This window comes from Pogoniulus pusillus, chromosome 35 (genome assembly GCF_015220805.1).
Source record: "Pogoniulus pusillus isolate bPogPus1 chromosome 35, bPogPus1.pri, whole genome shotgun sequence".
NCBI lineage: Eukaryota > Metazoa > Chordata > Aves > Piciformes > Lybiidae > Pogoniulus > Pogoniulus pusillus.
The window spans coordinates 2,439,334-2,461,808 of NC_087298.1; the positions used below are offsets into that span (position 1 = coordinate 2,439,334).

At 57.1% G+C, this 22,475-nt stretch overlaps 1 protein-coding gene across 1 annotated transcript in view; it reads left to right on the plus strand.

Annotated features, from left to right (window-relative positions):
* Window positions 1–22,475, plus strand: part of ARRDC1 (arrestin domain containing 1) — a 49,978-nt gene that overhangs the window by 5,289 nt on the left and 22,214 nt on the right. The window contains exon 2 of the mRNA XM_064171142.1: window positions 18,247–18,357. Coding sequence (XP_064027212.1) covers window positions 18,247–18,357 — 111 coding nt within the window. The remainder of the gene's footprint in view (window positions 1–18,246; window positions 18,358–22,475) is intronic.

Consider the following 22,475-nt stretch of genomic DNA (forward strand, 5'->3'; position numbering starts at 1 on the left):
GGATTAACTTTCTGCTCCCATTGTCTGCAGCGAGACAGCAGGGAGCTGTGCGGCCAAGTCTGTCTGAGGCTGCGGAACAAAAGAGGGATGTTTTTGCTCTTCTGGCTGGCTGTGGCTGGAGCTCCAACTCCTCTGGAGTCAGTAACTACTCGTGAGGTTGGTGTGCGCCTCTCTGCGCTGCTCCCTCCGCCTCTTGTGCTCACCCCAGAGGCTGCGCCCGCTGCTCCCCGCGGCCGGCAGACCTGCCGCAGCCTCCCAGCTCTTGTGTAACGAACGGGAGAGCGAGGGGAGCCGAGCTCTGTCTGTCTGATTTGCTTCCCAGTGTGACAAACGGGCTGTGAGTGCTTGTTCCTTCCCCGGAGCGGCGCAGAGCTGGCAGAGATGTAGCTCATCTTTCAGGGCTGGAGTCAGGTAGGCGACAGGGAGGTTCCTTGGCTGGAAAGAAGAAGCCTGTAGATTTCCATCCCTCTCCTCCCCATCCCTAGCGGGGCCCTGCAGGCAGGGTCGGGCGAGGAGGAGCAGCTAGGGAGGGTCTCAGTCCAGCCTCTCTGCCAAGGGAGGTGTGGGCACATGGTCAGGCCTGCTCTGCTCATAGCGTGTGGTGGAATAGCTTCTGCTGGAAGTTATCCTCTGGGAGGGGGGAAGAGGTAAGTCTGCAGAAGACACACAGCTGGTGCTTGACTTGAAGTTGTGCTAGAAGCTGTCACAGCCAGGAAGAGCAGGATGGGCATGCAGACCATCTTCTGCTGTCTGGAGAAGGGGATGCTCAGGCTCTTCCAAGAGAGGAAGGATAAATGGGAAGCTTGGGTTGTACTGCGAGGCTGCTGCAGACCTGACCTGTGCCAAAGCGTAGAGAAGGGTGATGCAGACCTGCCAAAGCATGGAGAAGGATGCTCTGCCAGGCACTGGGGCAAGGCTTTCCTCCTCTTGCTCTGGGCAGCTGCTCCTGAAGTTTTCCTTTGGTGCCTCTTTCCTTGGGGGCTGATTGCTGAGATTCCCTATGGAAAGCCTTTTGGCTATCACTGTGACCTGTGAAGTCTCACAACAGGGGCTGCTGTGGCAGTTCATTACCTCTTTGTGCTGCTCTTAAAATCTGTCACTCTTCAAATCTCTCACGTGGAAGTGCAAACTGCTTAGAGAGGAGAAAATGAGCAAGGGACCAGACTCTGCCAGTCAGCGGATTTTTGCCTTCTGCAGAGTTGTGCCTCTGTGTGCTTTGAGTCCCTGAGTCGTGTCCAGGGTCTGAAACAGGTGAAGTGGCTTCAGACTGCAGAGATGTGCAGCTTTCTGTCTCCTTGTTACAGCCTTTAAACAGCAGCTCCACATCAGAGAATCATAGACTCAGCCAGGCTGGAAGAGAGCTCCAAGCTCAGCCAGCTCAACCTAGCACCCAGCCCTGTCCAGCCAACCAGACCATGGCACTAAGTGCCCCAGCCAGGCTTGGCTTCAACACCTCCAGCCACAGAGACTCCACCACCTCCCTGGGCAGCCCATTCCAATGCCAATCACTCTCTCTGACAACAACTTCCTAACAACATCCAGCCTAGACCTGCCCTGGCACAGCTTGAGGCTGTGTCCCCTTGTTCTGTCAGAAGAGCCCAACCCCACCTGGCTACAGCCTCCCTTCAGGTAGTTGTAGAGAGCAATGAGGTCTGCCCTGATCCTCCCCCAGGCTACTGGCCACATGCTCCAAGTCCCTCAGTGGCCAGTTAAAACCAGCTCATGGGGTGCCAGTGATGAGCCTGAGCTGGGTCTCTTGCTGTGAGTAAGCTTGTGAGTCGAGAGCTTTCAGCAGAAAGTGGGTGACTGGCTGGGTACTGCTGTGCCCAGCCCCAGGTGCTGTGTTGGTCAGTGCTGTGTGGTGGAATTGAATGGCTTGAACAAACTCCCACATTTATATTTAGACCTCGAGATGTCAGATCACGGTGGCAGACACAGTGTGAGGGTGTCCTGAGGGAAGCACTGGCACTGCATTTGATCCTCTTGGATCTTCACTCCAAGGAGGACATTGAGGAGCCAGAGTGTGTCCAGAGAAGGGCAACAAAGCTGGGAAAGGGTCTGGAGAAGAAGGCTGGGGAGGAGCAGCTGAGGAGCTGGGGGTGTTTATGCTGGAGAAGAGGAGGCTGAGGGGAGCCCTCATTGCTCTCTATGACTCAGGAAGTCTGCAGTGAAGTGGGGGTTGAGCTCTTGTCCCTAGTATCAGGTGATAGAAGGAAAGGAAATGGCCTGAAATTGTGCCAGGGGAGGGTTAGGTTGGACATGAGGAAAACTTCCTTTGCTGCAGGAGTGCTCAGGCATTGGCACAGGCTGCCCAGGGAGGTGCTGGAGTCCCCATACCTGGAGGTGTTCCAGAAACCTGTGGCCGTGGCACTTTGGGACAAGGTTTAGTGGCCATGGTGGTGCTGGGTTGACAGTTGGAGTTAATGATCTTAGAGGCCTTTTCCAACTCAGACAATTTTATGGTTCTAAGATAAGAGTGGCAAGCTAGTGCCAGCCTGAAATTATTTGGAGACCTGGTTTCAAAACACTCTGACCTCTGAGCACTGTAATCCTGATTACAAGCAAGAGCTTATCAGGTGTCTGTAGCAAAAAAAGGCTGTTTGCAAGAAGCATGAATCATTTCTGGAGCACTAATGCTTACAACTTCCAGTCCTTTGTTCTTCCTGATGGAAATATCCTCCTGGCCCTTCTGGCTCCAGCAGCTTAGGCCAGAGGTGACAAAGCTGCAGCCACTTGCTGTCCAGCCCTCTGAATGCACCCATCTGAATCCCTCATGCTCCCTATGAGAAGACCTCAATAAAACTGCCTTGGAAACCAACATCTCCAGGGAGGAAGGCTCAGTGTGTAGGGGTTGAGTTCATGGATCACAGGATGTTAGGGGTTGGAAGGGACCCAAAGAGATCGAGTCCAACACCCCCTGCCAGAGCAGGACCATACAGTCTAGCTCAGGTCACACAGGAACACATCCAGACAGGCCTGGAAAGGCTCCAGAGAAGGAGATTCCACAACCTCTCTGGGCAGCCTGTGCCAGGCTCTGGGACCCTTACAGTAAAGAAGGGTTGGTCTCTTTTCCCAGTCAACCAGCAACAGAACATGGGGACAGAGTCTCAAGCTGTGCCAGGGCAGGTCTAGGCTGGATGTTGTTAGGAAGTTGTTGTCAGAGAGAGTGATTGGCATTGGAATGGGCTGCCCAGGGAGGTGGTGGAGTCTCTGTGGCTGGAGGTGTTGAAGCCAAGCCTGGCTGGGGCACTTAGTGCCATGGTCTGGTTGGTTGGCCAGGGCTGGGTGCTAGGCTGGGCTGGCTGAGCTTGGAGCTCTCTTCCAGCCTGGTTGATTCTATGAAGTTCCCCCTTGTGCTGAGCTGGAACCTCCTGTGCTGCAGCTTCCATCCATTGCTCCTTGTCCTATCCCAGGGAGCAGTGAGCAGAGCCTGTCCCCCACTCCTAACCCCCAGCCCTCAGTTATAAACATCTGTTGGTGTGAGGGGGTTGAGTTGGTGTGGGGGGGATCGAGTTGGCTGCTTCTTGCCAGGGAGTGTCAGTTCTGGAGGTTTAGCTGTTTATGCCAAATGCTTCATTTTCTGTCTGCTTGGACCTTTGCAAGTGCCCAGCCTGACCACCAGGTCTTTGCCAACTTGCAGCACTCCTAGCAGAGTGAGGGTTTGTCATGTATCCTGTGCTCCGATAACAAAAAGAAGTCGTTTCCCCAAACTGATGATCTTGCTATAAATAGAGGATCCAGCTGCTTGCCTTGAATGGCATCAAAGAAAACCATAGGAGCAGCTCTTGTGCGGAGTGAAGTGGATTCTGGCTGCTTCCTCCAAAGCCACTGGTGCTGGGGGATTTCTTGACAAGAGAGATGTGTGGCAGCAGAGCTCCCCAGCTCGGTGCAGTGTGTGGAACCTTCCGCAGGGAGCAGGCGAGGCGGCTGGCTCCCACGCTGCGCCCTGCAGCCTCCCCACCCCAGCACCTGCTAGGAGGCACTAAATGCACTCTTGCTTTACTGCCTAGAAATGAAGCTCTTCAGGAAGAGGCACTTGGAACCTCCCGTGCTTAGGAGGAGGTGAGCTGGCTCCTGGCTCCTGCTTGGGAGCTGCAGCAGCACTAAATCGTTTGGAGGTGTCTCAGCAAATTCTAGGTGCTGACTTGTGAGTTCCGTGGCAGGGAGGATGGGCCTGAATGCAGCTCGCTTGTCACCTCTGCTCTTGTGTCATAGAATCATAGAATCTACCAGGGTGGAAGAGACCTCCAAGCTCATCCAGTCCAACCTATCCCCCAGCCCTATCCAGTCCTCTGCCCTCACACCAGAACCGGTGCTCCCAGGGTGGCTCAGCCGTCCTCGACTCACTGCTTTGGTCCTTCTCAGGCTCTTGAAGGCAGAGGCTCGCTCAGGACATGTGGGTCTGGCAATACTGTCTGAGCTGAATCCTCTCAGCCTGGGGTGGGGGCTGTCCAACCTGTAGCAGCCTTTTCCTGGGGGGCTGGGTGCTGAGATGACTTGGTGAGTAGTCCTCTCTGGTGGTGGGGGGCAAGAGCTGGGGAGTTTGTGGCCAGGAGAATCTCTTGAGTCCCAGGGAGGGGACGCAGGAACATCACCTCCTCTCCTGAGTATCTGCATGGCATCTGCAGGGCTGGCCATTGCAGAGAGGACCAGGAGAGCTGTGTCAGGCTGTGTTGTGCGTGGCAGCAAGGCTCTGCCCCAGCCAGCATCAGCCAGCAGGACTTGTTCTAGCCCTTGCTCCTGGAGAAGTCTATCTGAGAGGCTCAGAAGAACATGAGTGTGACTCAGTCCCGCAGCAGCGCCTGGCGCACAGGAGCCCTTGTTCTCTGGCATTACAGTAAGCTTGTTAAGCATGAATTTCCAGAAGTCTTTGAAGCCTTTATTTAGAAAGAGCCTGAAAAGGGAGTAGGCTCTGGTGAATCAAGTCCTTTGTGGTAAGCAGAGAAACCTGATCAGTGGCTGTTTATCTGCCTGCAGTGGCTTTCGCACCCTGCGCGGAGGGGGAGATGCTCCTGTGGCGGGGAGCAGAGGGGCTGCCTGCGGGGGAGAGCTCGTGGAACCTGCTCTGGGGTGTGGGAAGAAGAGAGTGGAGCTGGCAGTGGTCACAAGCAGAGGTGTGTTCCCAGGACATCAGAGAGCTCAGCCTCCCTGGCTGCCCTTGTGTCGGGTGCATTGCCGGCTTGCTGTGCCAGCCGGGCGAGAGAAGGTGCCTGGCTGCACGCCTGCTGCGAAAGCACAGCGCAGCTGAAGGAGAGGCAGTCTGTTACAGCACGGACCTGACTGCTCTTCAAGCACCCAGCAAGTGCCTCCTGAGACCTGCAGCACTGTGCAGTGGCTTGTGGTGGGGTTTCTTGCCCAGATCTTCCTTTTTTTAGACAGCCAAGTGAAGTGTACAGGAATATCCTAACTGCTTTGCCTGAAGTAGTGCTAAGTGCTGGGTGGAAACCTATTTCAGTGTGGCTGAGCTCTAAAAAAGGAGGTTCCTCTCTCCTGTGTCGTTGCTGCACAGCCTGAGGAAGGGTGGCTGTGGTCTCTGCCTGGCTGAAGTGTTGAGTGCTGGCAGTGCCTGGTGTCCGTCAGCATTCCTGTGAGCCAGGCTGAGCTGCTGGCCCTGCTCCACTTGTCTGGCTGCACCGTGGCCATCTGGGGCTTGTATTCCCCTCCCACAGGGCCTTCCTAGGGGCCAAACACATGTATGTGTAGCCTCGGTTTGCTTTGAAGAGTGTAGCCTGCCTAAATGCTGGCTGTCCAGGGCACACAAAAGGAAGTTTAAATTGCTCAGGTTCCCTGTACCTCACTGAGATCCTGCAGAAGAGATGGTTCTGTACCAAGCTGGCAGCATCTGCCTGTACTGGCAGGCAGGATCCCCACAGAGTTGCTGGAACTGCTCTGGGTAGTGGTGCATGAGAGAGATAGGAGCTGGGCTGTACCAAGCCCTGGATAGAAAGGAGGATGAGGAGGAGGCAATGCCAGAAGTTGTGTTATTTGCTGGGATCTGCTGGGTAAGAAGCTGAGCTGCTTTTAGCCAAGGTGTGGCTGCTGCTGCTGCAAGTCCTGCCTGAGGCTTGGTCCCATCTGTCTGTAAGATGACAGATGGCTCTCGTGGATGGGGTGACCAGAAGTGAGTCTGCAGGAGAGCAGGCATGCTGGGCTCCAAACAGTCCAGAGCTTCCCCCTCTCAGCTTTTGTCTAGAGAAGTAGAAAGGAAAGAAGTTTCTGAAGACTGAAAGTTGGCTTCACTTGGCAGAGGGGTTGAAGATCCACAAGAAACTGGGCTGCAGCAAGAGCAGTGTGGGCAGCAGGGCAAGGGTGGGGATTCTGCCCCTTTGCTCTCATCAGACCCCACCTGGAGCACTGTGTGCAGTTCTGGAGCCCCCAACACAAGAAGGACATGAAACTGTTGGAGCCAGTCCAGAGGAGGGCCATGAAGATGCTCAGAGAGCTGCAGCAGCTCTGCTATGAGGACAAGCTACAAGAGTTGGGGCTCTGCAGCCTGGCGAAGAGAAGGCTTGGAGGAGACCTTGGAGTGGCCTTACAGTATCTGACAGGACCAAGAGTTTAAACTGGCAGAGGGGAGATGCAAACTAGATGTTAGGAAAGGGTTCTTGACAGTGAGGGTGGTGAGACACTGGCACAGGTTGCCCAGGGAGGTTGTGGCTGCTCCCTCCCTGGAGGTGTTCAAGGCCAGGTTGGATGAGGCCCTGAGTGACCTGTTCTAGTGGGAGGTGTCCCTGCCTGTGGCAGAGAGTTGGAGCTGGCTGAGCTTTGAGCTCCCTTCCCATCTAAACCATTCTGTGAAACACTGCCACTATCTCCTCCAGGCTCTGCTCCTCCTCAGCCTCTCTGCAGTTCCCCTCAGATACTCGAGGGATGGATGTTAGAGAGGAGGCTGTGACTGCAGGCAGTGTGGCTGAGGTGGGTGGCTGGCACGGAGACACTGGTAGTGAGCTGTGAGAGCTGCCTCTCCCTGCCAATGTTTCTTGCAGTGCCTCCTGTCTGATCTGGCTCTTCCCAGCACTCAGGGATGTCTGCATCTGCCATCCTGGCTTGGGAGGGACGGGAGGAGAGGCTGAGTCCTCATCTGGTTGTGCACAATTGCTCTTCTTACAACCTGGGGGCTGGCATCACCAACCCCTGCCCGTGTGTGCCAGCAGGCTCTGTGGTGCAGCTCTGCTGGGCCATGCCACCTCGACAGGATGGGCCAAGAGTCTAGGCTTCCAAAACTGGTCTGAGATACCACTTTCTCTTTCCCAACTTCTCCCATGGCCACTGTGGAGGGATGTTGCCTGTCCAAGGCCCAGCTGCTGCTGGAGAGAGCCTGTGGGAGTGTTGGTTGGCAGGCTGGCTCTGGGGTAGGTGGCAGGGTGTGGGCAGTGACAGCTGTGTGGCTGTGCTGCTGTACAGCTCTGCCAGGCTGCGTGTACTGACTCTGTGCTGCTGACGCCTCTGCCCCTGTGGGCTCTCAAGGCAGAGTAACCATAGAATCAGCCAGGCTGGAAGAGAGCTCCAGGCTCAGCCAGCCCAACCTAGCACCAGCCCTGGCCAAGCAACCAGACCATGGCACTAAATGCCCCAGCCAGGCTTGGCTTCAACACCTCCAGCCACAGCCACTCCACCACCTCCCTGGGCAGCCCATTCCAATGCCAATCACTCTCTCTGACAGCAACTTCCTCCTAACATCCAGCCTAGACCTCAGCACAAGCCTGTGTCAAAAATCTCTCCCCAGTTCTCCTGTAGCCCCCTTGAGATACTGGAAGGCTGCTCTCAGGCCTCCCTGGAAGCTTCTCTTCTCCAGGCTGCACAGCCCCAGCTCTCCCAGCCTGTTGGGGAGGAGCTGTGCACGCCTTTGGCACAGGAGCGGCAGGTGCAGGGCAGAGCCTGGGGCAGGTTGCTGGTCGCTGCTGCAGCCGCTGAGCGCTTTGCCCGCAGCCTGCCATGCGCGGGGCCAGGCTCCTTCAACGTGCTCAGCCCGGGGATAGCCCTGCAGTAGCCCGGGGATTGCCCTGCAGCAGCCCGGGGATTGCCCTGCAGCAGCCCGGGGATTGCCCTGCAGCAGCCCGGGGATTGCCCTTCAGCAGCCCGGGGATTGCGCTGCAGCAGCCCGGGGATTGCCCTGCAGCAGCCCGGGGATTGCCCTGCAGCAGCCCGGAGATTGCCCTGCAGCAGCCCGGGGATTGCCCTGCAGCAGCCCGGGGATTGCCCTGCAGCAGCCCGGGGATTGCGCTGCAGCAGCCCGGGGATAGCCCTGCAGCAGCCCGGGGATAGCCCTGCAGCAGCCCGGGGATAGCCCTGCAGCAGCCCGGGGATAGCCCTGCAGCAGCCCGGGGATAGCCCTGCAGCAGCCCAGAGATTGCGCCGCAGCAGCCCGGGGATAGCCCTGCAGCAGCCCGGGGATAGCCCTGCAGCAGCCCGGGGATAGCCCTGCAGCAGCCCGGGGATAGCCCTGCAGCAGCCCGGGGATTGCGCTGCAGCAGCCCGGGGATAGCCCTGCAGCAGCCCGGGGATAGCCCTGCAGCAGCCCGGGGATAGCCCTGCAGCAGCCCGGGGATTGCCCTGCAGCAGCCCGGGGATTGCCCTGCAGCAGCCCGGGGATTGCCCTGCAGCAGCCCGGGGATAGCCCTGCAGCAGCCCGGGGATAGCCCTGCAGCAGCCCGGGGATTGCCCTGCAGCAGCCCGGGGATTGCGCTGCAGCAGCCCGGGGATTGCCCTGCAGCAGCCCGGGGATAGCCCTGCAGCAGCCCGGGGATAGCCCTGCAGCAGCCCGGGGATTGCCCTGCAGCAGCCCGGGGATTGCCCTGCAGCAGCCCGGAGATTGCGCTGCAGCAGCCCGGGGATTGCCCTGCAGCAGCCCGGGGATTGCCCTGCAGCAGCCCGGAGATTGCGCTGCAGCAGCCCGGGGATAGCCCTGCAGCAGCCCGGGGATTGCGCTGCAGCAGCCCGGAGATTGCCCTGCAGCAGCCCGGGGATTGCCCTGCAGCAGCCCGGGGATTGCGCTGCAGCAGCCCGGGGATTGCGCTGCAGCAGCCCGGGGATTGCCCTGCAGCAGCCCGGGGATTGCCCTGCAGCAGCCCGGGGATTGCCCTCCAGCAGCCCGGGGATTGCCCTGCAGCAGCCCGGGGATTGCGCTGCAGCAGCCCGGGGGTTACCCTGCAGCAGCCCGGGGATTGCGCTCCAGCTGCCCGGGGATTGCGCTCCAGATGTTGGAGCTGACCTCCCTCCTCCCAGGGCAGGCAGCACGCTGCTACAACGCTGCCGTGCTATAAATACAGCTGTCAGCTGCAGCGGGGAGAGGAGCCCTGGGTTTGAGCAGGAGCTTGTTCTAGCAGCAGCCCCACCACTCGCTTCCTTCCCTCGGGGTGTTGTGTTGACCTCTGGTTTTGGAGAGGCACTGGGAAAATGTAGGTTGTTGTCTTGCTCTTAGCCTGATGGAAGAAAGTGTTTGTGGAGGGGGAGACGATCAACCTGCCTGGAAAAAGGACCTGGGGAGGATTTGCTGCTCTGCTTTTCTTCAGGCACACACCTGCCCAGGCTCCCTTTGGAGGCTTCTCTGTCTGAGGGGACATGCTCTGGCATGGGCACTTAGTGGCTAAAATCACTTGTGTGGGGCCAGGATGGTGGCTGTGGGTCACACTGCCCAGGTAGCAGAGCTGTCACTCCCATGTTGTTACAAGTGGAGATCTTCCAGGCTGTGTTGGGGAGCTGGCTCTGGCTGTACTGGGGAGCTGGCTCTGGCTGTGTTGGGGAGCTGGCTCTGGCTGTGTTGGGGAGCTGGCTCTGGCTGTGTTGGGGAGCTGGCTCTGGCTGTGTTGGGGAGCTGGCTCTGGCTGTGTTGGGGAGCTGGCTCTGGCTGTGTTGAGGAGCTGGCTCAGGCTGTGTTGGGGAGCTGGCTCAGCCTGCCTGCAGCATGAGGTGGCTCTGGGCTTTCTCCAGGTGTGCAGGAGACCCAGCTAGATCCTCTTGCCTTCATCTCACAGCAGGCTAATACAGCCCTGTTGCTTCAGCCAGAGAGAATGGAGATTTTGGATCTTTAGGATGGGGTTTGCTGAGTTTGGGCTTGCAGGGCTGGCTCTGCTGTCCTGGAAAGGTCAGGGACTGTGCCTTCCACTGCTGTGAGTGATTGGGCTGGTGCAGCCTGTTGCAGGGTGCAGAGGACAGGTGCCAACCTGGGGAAGGAAAGGCTGAGCAGCAGATCCTGGTTCTGGAGGGGAACTGATGCTGAAGCCTGTGCCACTGCAGAGGGAGGGGGGGTGTGGGGTGGCCCTGAGTCCTATCTGGGCTTGTGCCTGGCAAGAGCATTGCCCGCAGGCAGCAGGGCAGGGGCACAGACAGGTCAAACTGCAGCAACTGTGAGCCTGTCTGCAGCCTCCCAGCAGAGAGCTGCACTGGGTGTGAGTTGTGTGCTGGGCTGGCAGGCTGGGGGAGGTGGAATGTCCCCCTGAGTCACAGGGAGCAGCAGCCAAGGCCTCCGTGTGCTGGAGGCTGCTGCTGGTGTGGGAGATGCTGCTCAGTGTCTGTCAGCTCCAGACAAGTCACCTCCCAGAGCCCAGCTACAGGCTTAGATTCGAGTAGAGATGGAAAGCTTGATGTACTCTTGTAGACAACTCCTCTCCTTCCACATTAGAGGCTGAATCCCCTCCCTGCCCCTGTGCTGGGCTCTGGGAGGAAGGAGATAAATTCTCCCCAGACAAGCCTGAACCTCGTGCTGAGCCTGCTGCTGCCTTCAGCATTCTGTGTGAGCTCTGCTCTTGCCTCCCTGGCTCATGAAGTGCCTCAGACTGTTTGTGTCTGCTGAACTGACACGATGGACCCAGAAGGATGGGGAGAGCTGAGAATTAATTAGGAGCTGTTGGTTTAATTAGCAGTGTCTCAGTGTATCTGTGCATGAGGGCTGGGTGCCGAGGGAGTAGCTTGTGAGCTCGCAGCATCCCAGCCTGGAGGACGTGGCTGAGGTTGTGGCTGAGGTTGTACTGGGGTGTTCCCTGTGTAAAGGCCATGAGTACTGAGGCTTCATCTTTGCTATCTCAGCTTCCTTGGTGTCCACTCTGCACTAAGCTTTTCTCCACAAACTGCTTGAGAGGAACTTGCTCTGTCTGTGGGTCTTGCTGTCTCCCAGGCTTTCCATTTTCCCCGTGCCATCTGATTGGGTAACCCCAAACCCATCATCTTCATCCACATCCAGGGTGGGGGCTTTGCAAGGCCAGAAGATCTTGGGGCATAGCAGAACTTGTGATCTTTACTGAACCCAGAGGTTTCACTCTGAGGTGGAGCTGTGGTGCTGTGTGTGGAGGTGGCCTCCTGCTGCTGCTGCACATCAGTCAAGGGCAGGTCCCCACTGCCATCGGCAAGGGGAGTGGTTTGGGCTCAGGGTGGTCCATCACCCCCTTCTGCTGGGGCTCTTTCTGGTCCCTGGGGCATGCAGGGCAGGTAGAGGGGATGGCATCTCTTTGCCAGCTGGTGGGATGCTCTGGGTCTTTGCAGCTCTGGGCATGCAGACAGCAAGCTTGAGGGAGTCTCATCAAAATGTGATGACAGCCTCTGCCATGGCTTGGGTGGGGAGGGATGGGGAAAGGAGACTCTGGCCTCCTGTGCCTGGTGTGCATGAAATGGACACTTCTCTGATGCAGACTTGCTTGTCTCTCACAGCATTTTCTTCCCTTCTGCTCCTCTGTTACCTGCCTCCAGGTGTGCACAAGTTTTCCAAAGGGTCCCTTAGTCCCCGGGTACCCTCTGAGCCTCTAAGGAATTGGAGAATCTTAGAATGGGTTGGGTTGGAAGGCACCTTAAAGCTCATCCAGTTCCACCCCCCCTGCCATGCCTAGGGACACCTCCCACCAGCCCAGGTTGCTTGAGGTCTCATCCAACGTCCTTGACCACCTCCAGGGAGGAGGCATCCACAGCCTCCCTGGGTAGCCTGTGCCAGTGTCTCTCAACTCTTGTTCTCAAGAACTTCTTTCCAATCTCCAGTCTCAGTCTCCTCTCTTCCAGCTTCAATCCTCCTCATGCTATCCCTACAAGCCCTTGCAAAAAGCTCCTCCCCAGCTTTTCTTGTGGCCCCCTGCAGGTACTGCTGTGTCACAGTCCTCTGTGCTGCAGATGGCCATTGCAGATGCACAGGGTGGCTTTGCCCATGGTCTTGTCCCATACTCACAGGGCTGACTACCCCTTGCCCTGCAGCAGGGCCAGCTGGAGCCCCCTGGTCCAGCAGCCAGGGCAGAGCTGTGGGCTGTCTGAAGGAGGCTTCATCAGGCAGACACCAAGGCAGCTCTCCGTGTGTGCTGGCTCAGAGCTCGGTCAGCAGCTCTTTGGCAGGCCTTTTGCAGGAAGGGCACTGACAGGACAGTCTCTTTGTCCTGCATGAGCTGCTGCCAAATGCAGTAGCACCTCCCAGACTTTCATGGGGGCTGCACTAGATCTCCAGAGGTCCCTGTCTCTCTGTGAGGCCCCTCCTGACCCCAGAAGACCCCCAACTAACCAAGCTGTGAGCATCCCCTTCCCTCCACTGTTATCTGTTGCTCCTACCCCACACAAGTGGGTCTTGAAGCCAGAGGAGGTCACCTGGGACTGGGGCTGACCCTGCTGCTGGGTTCAGGGTGACTCTCTGCTTGCTCAGGACATGCCTGGATTTTGGCAGCAGGAATGTGCACATACAGCCTGCTGCTGGCAGGGGAGGGGGCTCTGTGTCCTCTGCTCTCCTCTCAACTGAGGAGCAATGCCTGCTCCTCTGAGGACAGCAACTCACAGGGCCACCAGAAAAAGTAATTTGAAGTCTATGGCTGCTCTCCTTAAATCACCTTGGAAGAAGGCAGACGTGCCCAGCTCCTGGCATCTCTATTTTTGCTTTGTGCAGAGATGGATGGGGCTGAGCTGTCTGCTTGGATTTCCAGCCCTTGGCACAGGCTGCAGCGCCTCGCTGGCTGTGGCTGCCTGGGAGGCTGCCCACGGTCCCTGAGGGGGCTGCAGGGGTGAAGGGCTCTTGTCTGCTGCCTGGCTTTGTGATTAATTTCTTCTCTGCCTGCTGCTCTTTGCCTCCCCTTCCACTTCCCCCCCTCCCTCCCCCTGTATTTATTCAAAGCAGCCTGAGCAAACAGGGAAACAGGGAGCTGGAGCATGGTAACTGGGGCCACTGGTAGCACTGGATTCCAGAGGTGCTTTTAATGGCTTTCCAATAACTGAACCTGGCCTTTTCTTTCCTTATTTGCTCTGTCTGCAGCTTGGCACAGAGATCTCCTTGCAAAGGGGTCAGACTGTGTCTATCAGCTGGCTCCAGTTGCAGCACTCTGGTCCCAGTTTGCCAGACCTGTCCTGTTGGTGCTGGGTTAAGCTGCAGCTGCCCCAGTGGTGTTCATCACCTGCCCTGTGTCCCTCCTACTGCCTGTGAGCAGGGCCCCATACACCCCAGCTGGGCAAGTCCCCAGTACCATCCTCTGCCCATGGCATGCTTGTGGAGGGGTTGACTTCATGGTTAGCTTTGACCTGTTGAACTGGGTGCCTCTGAACCCTTCTGCACAACCTGAGAGCCCAGCACCTGCCTGGCCCTCCTGCTGTGGCTGTGGGGATGGAATCGAGGGGGTTCTCTGGTTGCCCTGGACTTGCTGTCCCTGGCAAGTGTCCCCACCCCATCAGTGGATGCCTGAGGCTCTGCTGGCTCCTCCAGGAGCCTGAGGTAGGAGCTCCTCACGTGCAGCCATAGCTCTGCTCTCAGCCATAGGGCAGTGTGTCTGCTCAGAGGTGTTGCCATCAGTGTGCCCAGGTGGCCAAGAGAGCCAATGGCATCCTGGGCTGGCTCAGGAGCAGTGTGGGCAGCAGGACAAGGGAGGTTCTTCTGCCCCTGTGCTCAGTACTGCTCAGGCCACACCTTGAGTGCTGTGTCCAGTTCTGGGCTCCTCAATTCAAGAGAGATGCTGGGGTGCTGGAAGGTGTTGAGAGAAGGGCAGCAAGGCTGGGGAGGGGCCTGGAGCAGAGCCCTGTGAGGAGAGGCTGAGGGAGCTGGGGGTGTGCAGCCTGCAGCAGAGGAGGCTCAGGGCAGAGCTCATTGCTGTCTGCAGCTACCTGCAGGGAGGCTGTAGCCAGGTGGGGTTGGGCTCTGCTGCCAGGCAGCCAGCAACAGAACAAGGGGACAGAGTCTCAAGTTGTGCCAGGGCAGGTTGAGGCTGGCTGTGAGGAGGAAGTTGTTGTCAGAGAGAGTGATTGGCATTGGAATGGGCTGCCCAGGGAGGTAGTGGAGTCTCGGTGGCTGGAGGTGTTGAAGCCAAGCCTGGCTGGGGCACTTAGTGCCATGGTCTGGTTGGTTGGGCAGGGCTGGGTGCTAGGTTGGACTGGCTGAGCTTGGAGCTCTCTTCCAACCTGCTTGATTCTGTGTTTCTCAAGTAGGTTGGAGAAGATGCTCCATAACAAATCCTCTGCCACCTGAACTGCTCTGGGGCTTGTCCTGCATCTGGTGATTTGGTGTGCCTGGCAATGTTGTGCTGGCATCTTGGGAGAGCCTGGAAGCACAGGGAGAGTTGCCTTACTGCTCTGAAATTGCCTTCAAGGAATTTGGCTTGCAATGTTGCTTTCTGCCCCTTCAGTTGCCATCACATTCCTGGAATTGCAACCTGGGGTGTGTGATGGTCAGAAATGTGGGGAAAAGAGCTGCCTTCAGGACTGGGACCCCTGAGGGCCCTGAAGTTCCCCCAGCAACTGTCCTGCTCTGCAGGCACAGACTGGCTGTGACCACACCAGCTTGAGATGTCGATGGTTAACTGGGAAGCCTCAGAACTCCTGTGTCTGCAGTGGAGACTCATTGACTAACTGCAGTGAGACTTTAACCCTCATGGGGGCCTGCAGGGGTTCCACCATCACAGCAGGGACCTCCAGCCCAAGGGCTGGCTCAGAATGTCAGGCTGCAGACCTCTGGCTGCTGTGTCTGTGTGCGGTGGGAAGGGAGATGGTCCCCAGTGGGTATGTGCCTGAGGGTGCCCACCCACCTTGGCACGACAGGAGCTGCCTCAGCTCTGCAATGCAGCAGGAGGCTTGGGTTAGACCAACAGCCCCTTGCCTGGGCGTCACAGCAGATGGTGGTGAGCTATAAACTGCTGTGGTGAAGGGAGCCTGTTCAGGGGCTGTGGCTCCTGAGGGATGTGAATGTTCTGCAGTTCTTTGTTGGGCTTTTCTCACATCTCCCATGTGAAAATGTGGGAGTGGAGTAGCTGAGTCTGGGCTTCATTTGACAGGAGCCATCCGAATTTTACAGCTTCACAGACTGCATCAGGTTGGAAGGGACCCTCAAAGGTCACCCTGTCCAATCTCCCTGCAGGCATCAGGGACATCTCCAACTAGATCAGGCTGCCCAGGGCCACAGCAAGTCTGATCTTGAATGTCTCCAGGGATGGAGCCCCAACCACATCCGTGGGCAGCCTGTTCAAGTCTTTCATCATCCTCACTGGGAAGAACTTCCTCCTGATGGCCAACCTAAATCTGCTCTGCTCCAGTGTCAAACCACTGCCCTCACCCTGTCCCCACAGGTCCTTCTAAACAGCCCCCCCAGGCCTGTCTGTAGGTCCCTTTCAGATATTGAAATGCAGCTCTAAGGTCTCCCTGGAGCCTTCTCTTCTGCAGGCTGCAGAGCCCCAATTCTTTCAGCCTGTCTTCAGAGGAGTGAGCCAGGCTGGTTGTGAGCCCAGAGACAGAGCAGCGTGTCCAAGGTGGGAGCATCAGAGCTGGCACTAGTGTGTGGAGGATGCCACCCTGCTGAAGCCACTCCCTGTTCCTGATGCTGAAACCCTCATGTGGTTTTGGCTCTGCCATCTGGCAAAAGAGAGGTTTGGATGTCTCCCTGGGGGGCAGCTGGGGGGTTCCATGTGGTGGTTTGCTTGAGGAGGGCATCTGTCTACTCAGACAGGTGTGCTGTGGTGTGGGCAGTTCCCATCACAGGCTATGCCCTCCAGTTCTTCCCCTGCCTTGGAGGACACAGCCACACAGGAGCAAGCTGATGTGTTGGCTCAGCAAGCTGCTGGATTGATGGCTGGTTAATGAGAGCTGGCATCTGGAGATGTTGTTTATCCTTTGCCCTTGAGTATCAAACCACTTTGACTGCAATGGGCTCTGGTGCTCAAAGTCCTGGACAGGCTGTGAAGGTATGGCAGGAGATCTGAGGAGGGGAGGCTGCTCTTCACTGTGGGATTAGAGACCTGAGGAGCCCACTCCAACTGAATGCAGGTAGCAGAGCACCAGTGAAGGGACTAGGGTGAGAACTGTACATTCCCCTTGAACAGAGGGGCTGGACCTGGCTGTGTTACTTCCACCCTGCCTTGAGTCAGTGTGTAGGACAAGGTCATACTTGCCAGGCAGGTGCTCCTGGAGAGAAGTTTGAGGTGGTTGCAAAGAGCATCACTTTTAGCCCTTGATGTTTGGAGGTAGGTGGGTGGAGGTGGTGAGGTCAGTATGGCTGAGGAGGTTTGTGGAGCAGGGAGAGGAATTGCTCCTAAGCCAAGGCAAATTTGCCACCTGCCTGCCAGGGAGATGCTTCCTGTGAGACACAGCTTGAGTAGAGGGAGCAGATGGGTGAAATGGGAAGAGTCTGCCTGGTAGCTCCTGCCAGCAGAAGTATTCACCTGGCAGACCTGGTGAGGGGGTTCTGTGGGAGCCATTAAAGCTGCTGCAACACCTGGTGGGAATCAGGACAGGAGATGTTCAGACCAGGAAAACCCCAAAGGCCCAGCTTGTGCTACGACAGGTCTGTCTGCATCCTCTCTGGGGCAGCAGCACAGCTCACCTCCTGCTGTGCAGCAGTGCCAGTCTGCCATGTTTACCTATCTCTGGGGCTCAGTGTCGACATCAGAGCTTGATTTCATGAGAGGAATTGGCCAAGGCTAACTGAAAATCTCTTGTGGGTAGCTGATCTGAAAGCCATGCAGCAGGGTGAGCTCTGGGGTGACTTTCCCAAGGCAAAGGCAGAGACATAACTCAGATTGCTCTCCTCGCTGTGGGAGGGTTAGAGGTCATCTCAGATGCTTCCAGGCCTTGCTGTGTGGCTTTGCTCTGAGCCCTGTGTCTCTACCACGAGGAGGAAACCTCTGGCTTATAGAATCAACTAGGTTGGAAGAGAGCTCCAAGCTCAGCCAGCCCAACCTAGCACCCAGCCCTGTCCAATCAACCAGACCATGGCACTAAGTGCCCCAGCCAGGCTTGGCTTTGACACCTCCAGCCACAGAGACTCCACCACCTCCCTGGGCAGCCCATTCCAATGCCAATCACTCTCTCTGACAACAACTTCCTCCTAACAGCCAGCTTAGACCTCTCCTGGCACAACTTGAGGCTGGGTCCCATTCTTCTGTTGCTGCTTGCCTGGCAGCAGAGCCCAACCCCACCTGGCTACAGCCTCCCTGCAGGCAGCTGCAGGCAGCAATGAGCTCTGCCCTGAGCCTCCTCTGCTGCAGACTGCACACCCCCAGCTCCCTCAGCCTCTCCTCACAGGGCTCTGCTCCAGGCCCCTCACCAGCTTGAAGTGGTGTCTGGCTGCTGAGAAGCAGTGATGGGAGGTCCAGATGCAGGACAAAGAGTTAATGGGCAAAGTGCTTCAGCTGCAATCCTCTGAAGTGGAGCTGATCCCAGTAGGTGGGACCAGGCTCCAGGGGCTGGGGACATCCTGTGAGGGTGCTGGGCTGTGAACTTGAGCAGCAGCCAGGCTCATTCAGGCTATGCTTGGGGGGCTCCCACTGTCTGCTGCTGCAGGCAGGGCTGTACTGCTCTTCTGTCCAGCCACTGGACTTGGTGCTGAGCATGTTTCTCTTCCCAGGGATAGAGAGATGCTCAGTGGAATGCTTAGCTCCTTGTGGGGTGGTGGGCAGCAGAACTCTCTGCCATTCATCCCAGTCTGGACAGGGGTGTACAGCAGAGCATCTCTGCCATGCAGGTCTCTGCTGTCAGCCCTGGTGTCGAGGCTGATCCATGTACTGGGAGAAAACTAGAGAGGGTTACCTCTCCTGGAGCTGACATCACTGCTGAGGGCCCTCACAGTGCGAGGAGCAGCTCAAGAGCTTCAAACAACATCTGGGGCAGCAGGGAGGGTGCAGCAGTGCAGAGAGGAAGGGGGATCCTTGCTTCTGAGATGAAAGCATGACCTGATTCCTCTGCTTTGTTTTTCCACCCCATGTGTGTGTCCACGAGGTGCTGCTCCTGCACAAGCCCACCTGTGGGACCTGCAGCAAAGCTGCCCCTGAGGTTTTGTGTTGCCCCAGTGCTCAGGTGGATGCTTTCTCTCCACAGCCATCAAGGTGAGCTGCGTGGGGTCCGGTGGGGTGTCTAACAAGATCAACGACACAGCATGGACCGTGGAGGAGCAGTACTTCAACAGCACACTGTCTCTGGCAGACAAAGGTAAGATGCACAACGAGGAGGTGGAGACCTGTGTTTCTGAGATGGTTTGCAGAAATGTGTCCCCAAGACTTCAGCATCTTCTGGAGGCTGAATTCTCCTCCAGAGGCTGCTTTGGCCTGAGCACAGAGGAGAGGAGCCAATATTAGAGATTACAAGAGCTTAGAAGGAGCTGTGCACGGAGAGGCATCCTGAATAGCTGCACGACTTGGCAGCCACCCCACAAACACTGCTTGCATATCCTCTGGCCCTGGGCTGCCTGGAACAGAGCTGCCAGCAGCAACATCGCCGTTTCAAGGCCCTGTGGGTTCTCTCTGCTCCACTTCCTGTGTGTGTTGTTTATGGTGGTGATAAAACACTGATCAAAGCTGATCAGCTTCAGCTAGTCGCAGGCCAGGAGTAGTTTGGACTGAAAGAGATGTGGAAGTGTCACTTGTCCTCCAAGAGAAGGTCTGAGAGCATGGCAGGAGCACCACACCCCTGCAAGCTGAGCTGCCCAGAGATAGCGATGGGTTGTGTTATCCTGTGGGTAAAGTGACACCAGCAGCCTCTGGGGAATCCGGGCTGGAATGAATGCTGCCTTTCTGCTGGTAAATAGGTCACCCTCACCACAAATAATTCATGCTGGGCCCTGGCTCCTCATGGAATCAAGACGTGCCAGCATTCACCTGCTGAAGGCAGTGGCCATACCGGCGAGTGCAGCGTGGCAGAAGCCCAGGGGAGCAGGAGCTCAGCCCTCTGGTCCTGATTTATCTAATAACAGGAAATGGGTAAAACTGAAGTGGCAGTTTCTGCCAGCTCAGCAATTTTTCAAGCAGAGCTTTTAGCGTGGAGGGGAGTCTGACCTCATCCTTGCAGCAGCTGGTGAGAGCGCCGCTTGCTCTCGGGCCCTGGGGAAGGAGGCAGCTGACAGCCTCTCCTCTCAGCCTGGCTCAGAGCAGCAAACTGCAAAGAGAAGGGCTCCTACCTGGTTTGGAGGTGGTGCTGAGCACAGCCAAGGAGCCTTGCTGGGGTAGCAAAATCCCAGAGGCTTTATGAGGGGCTGCAGGCTGTTCAGCTTAGAGGAGCTGGGAGCTGGAGGCTGATTGTGGACTCATGGAGGGGTTTAAATCTGCAGCTGTGCTGAAAAATCCTGGAGTGGTTTGGGGTGGAAGGGGCCTTAAACATTGTCTAGTTCCAAACCCCCTGCCATGGGCAGGGACACCCCCATGCTACAGCAGGTTACTCAAGGTCAGATCCAGCTTGGCTTTGAGGCTGGTGAGGGGCCTGGAGCACAAATCCTATGAGGAGAGGTTGAGGGAGCTGGGGTTGTTTAGCCTGGAGAAGAGGAGGCTCAGGGGTGATCTTATTACTGTCTACAACTACCTGAAGGGGCATTGTAGCCAGGTGGGGGGTGGCCTCTTCTCCCAGGCAACCAGCAATAGAACAAGGGGACACAGTCTCAAGTTGTGCCAGGGTAGGTATAGGCTGGATGTTAGGAAGAAGTTCTTCACAGAGAGAGTGATTGGCATTGGAATGGGCTGCCCAGGGAGGTGGTGGAGGCACCGTGCCTGGGGGTCTTCAAGAAAAGCCTGGATGAGGCACTTAGTGCCATGGTCTGGTTGACTGGATAGGGCTGGGGGATAGGTTGGACTGGATGAGCTTGGAGGTCTCTTCCAACCTGGTTGATTCTATGACTTCTATGACTTCCAGGCTTGGAGCTTCCACAGCTTTTCTGGGCAACCTGTTCCAGTGCCTCACCACTCCCCTGAGGAAGAATTTTTTCCTTGTGTCTAATCTCAATCCAGGTTCTTCCACTTGGAAGCCATTTCCCCTTTTCCTGTCACTACCCCTCTCCATCTCCTGTAAGCACCTGCCCACTTCTGTGTGTAATGATTCCAGGGAGAGCTGTGATACTGTATAATCATGGGATGCTTTAGGTTGGAAGGAACCTTTAAAGGTCATCCAGTCCCACCCCCTGCAGGCAGCAGGGACGTCTTCATTTAGAGGTTGCTCAGAGCCTCAGACAACCTGTCCTGATGGATGACTTTTGTCCTGGTAAAGCTTGAGCAGTGGCAAAAGGTAATGGGAGTGAGAAGAGGTGAGTGTGCTGGGCATTGGTTTAGCAGCCCCTGGGAGGTTTGGATAGCTGCTTTGGCACTTGGTTCTTAGGAGATTGCCCTTGGAGCCATCCCCTTGACAACTGGCACCTTCCTCCCCACACCATGCTGGGATTTGGAGTTGCTGTGGCTGCAGACAGATGCTGTGGTGGCACAAGGGGCAGTCCTGCTGTGTGTAAAAGCTCAGAGAGCCCCCGGGGGTGTGCTGGGAAGGATGGAAGGAGAATGCACTGATGGCTGCATGCTTTCAGGACTCTGCCACGGCCCCTTTGGAGGCCTGAATTACAGCAACGGCCAAAGTGTGGTTTCCTTCCCAGCTCTTCAACTGCCACTGGAAAGCCCCAGCCTTTTGGCTTGCAGTTCTGGGGGCCCAGGCAGTTTATCTGGCCCAGTGCAGTGCTGCTATCTGTGAGCTGCCAGCATGGCAGACTCTGTCAGCCTGAGGCTTGAGCGGGTGCCCAGGGCTGGGGTGCCCATGGCTGGGCTGTTCGCTCTGCCCTGGAGCTGGCAGCTGCCTGCTGTGGGTGATGGGGCCAAAAGCAGCCAGCTGAAGTCTTCCCCTGTACTCAGCACTGGTCAGGCCACTGCTTGAGTGCTGTGTCCAGTTCTGGTCCCCTCAGTTCAAGAGAGATGTTGAGGTGCTGGAAGGTATCCAGAGAAGGGCAACAAAGATGGTGAACGGCCTGGAACACAAACCCTATGAGGAGAGGCTGAGGGAGCTGGGGGTGTGCAGCCTGCAGAAGAGGAGGCTCAGGGCAGAGCTCATTGCTGTCTACAACTACCTGAAGGGACATTGTAGCCAGGTGGGGTTGGTCTCTTCTCCCAGACAGCCAGCAATAGAACAAGGGGGCACAGTCTCAAGTTGTGTATAGGCTGGCTGTGAGGAGGAAGTTGTTGTCAGAGAGAGTGATTGGCATTGGAATGGGCTGCCCAGGGAGGTGATGGAGTTGCTGTGGCTGGAGGTGTTGCAGCCAAGCCTGGCTGGGGCACTGCGTGCCATGGTCTGGTTGCTTGGGCAGGGCTGGGTGCTAGGTTGAGCTGGATGATTTTGGAGGTCTCTTCCAACCTGCTTGATTCTGTGATTCTATGATTTCGAGTTACTAAATGGCAGCTCCTGATGTATCAGAGATGTAATGAAGGGAAGGTCTGTCCTGGAGGATCCTGTGCTCCAAAGCCCAGGTGATGCCATCTCATTGCTGTCCTGTTAGCAAAGCCTGGCTGCAGTGTCTGGGAAGAGCCTGGTGCCAGCTACCAGCAATCAGCCCGAGGCAGTGTGCCAGGTACTTACAGTCCATGACCTCTGCTTCTCTGCTGTCATGTCAGAGTGGACACAGCCACGGGGAGCTCTCAGCTGCAGGGAGAGGGAGGATGGTCCTCGTGGGTGGCATCCCAGCCAAGGGCAGTGTCTGTGGGGCATTTGCTCTTTGTGTGACTGACTTGTGTTTATCCCATGCCCCTCTCCCCGTGCTCTGAGGACACAGGGTGCTGGGACGTGGGTGGCCAAGGGCAGTGTCAGTGCTGCCTTCGGACCTGAGTCCTCCCCCAGAGCCAGCTCTGAACCCATCCCTCGCCGCTGCTGCCCTGGCCCACGGATATGGGAACAAAAGCCCTGGGGCTGGCAGGGCTCCAGCCTGCAGCTAGGGAAGTGAGATAACTGCTGTCACAGCCCTCACTGTGACACTGATCCGTGTCTGGGCACATGGAGCAGGAGCAGCCCAGCCTCCTCTGCACATGCCTGTCTGTCTCCTGCGATGGGGCTGCTGCCATCCTGGCACGGCATGGCTGGGGCTTGCACAGGGAGTTGTGTGACAGCCTCATGGACACAAGCAGCAGGGCAGAGCCTTGGCACTGACCCAGCCACAGGGTTTTAGGCTCCCCAGGAATAGCTGTCAGCTGCCCTGGCTTTTCCTGAACAGAGCATGGAGAAGCTCCAGCCAGACAGGCTGCTCAGAGCAGAGCTGTCCCTCTCCCCGTGGCTCTGGCCAGGAATGTTTGGCAGGAATGGGCTGCTCTGGCATCTGG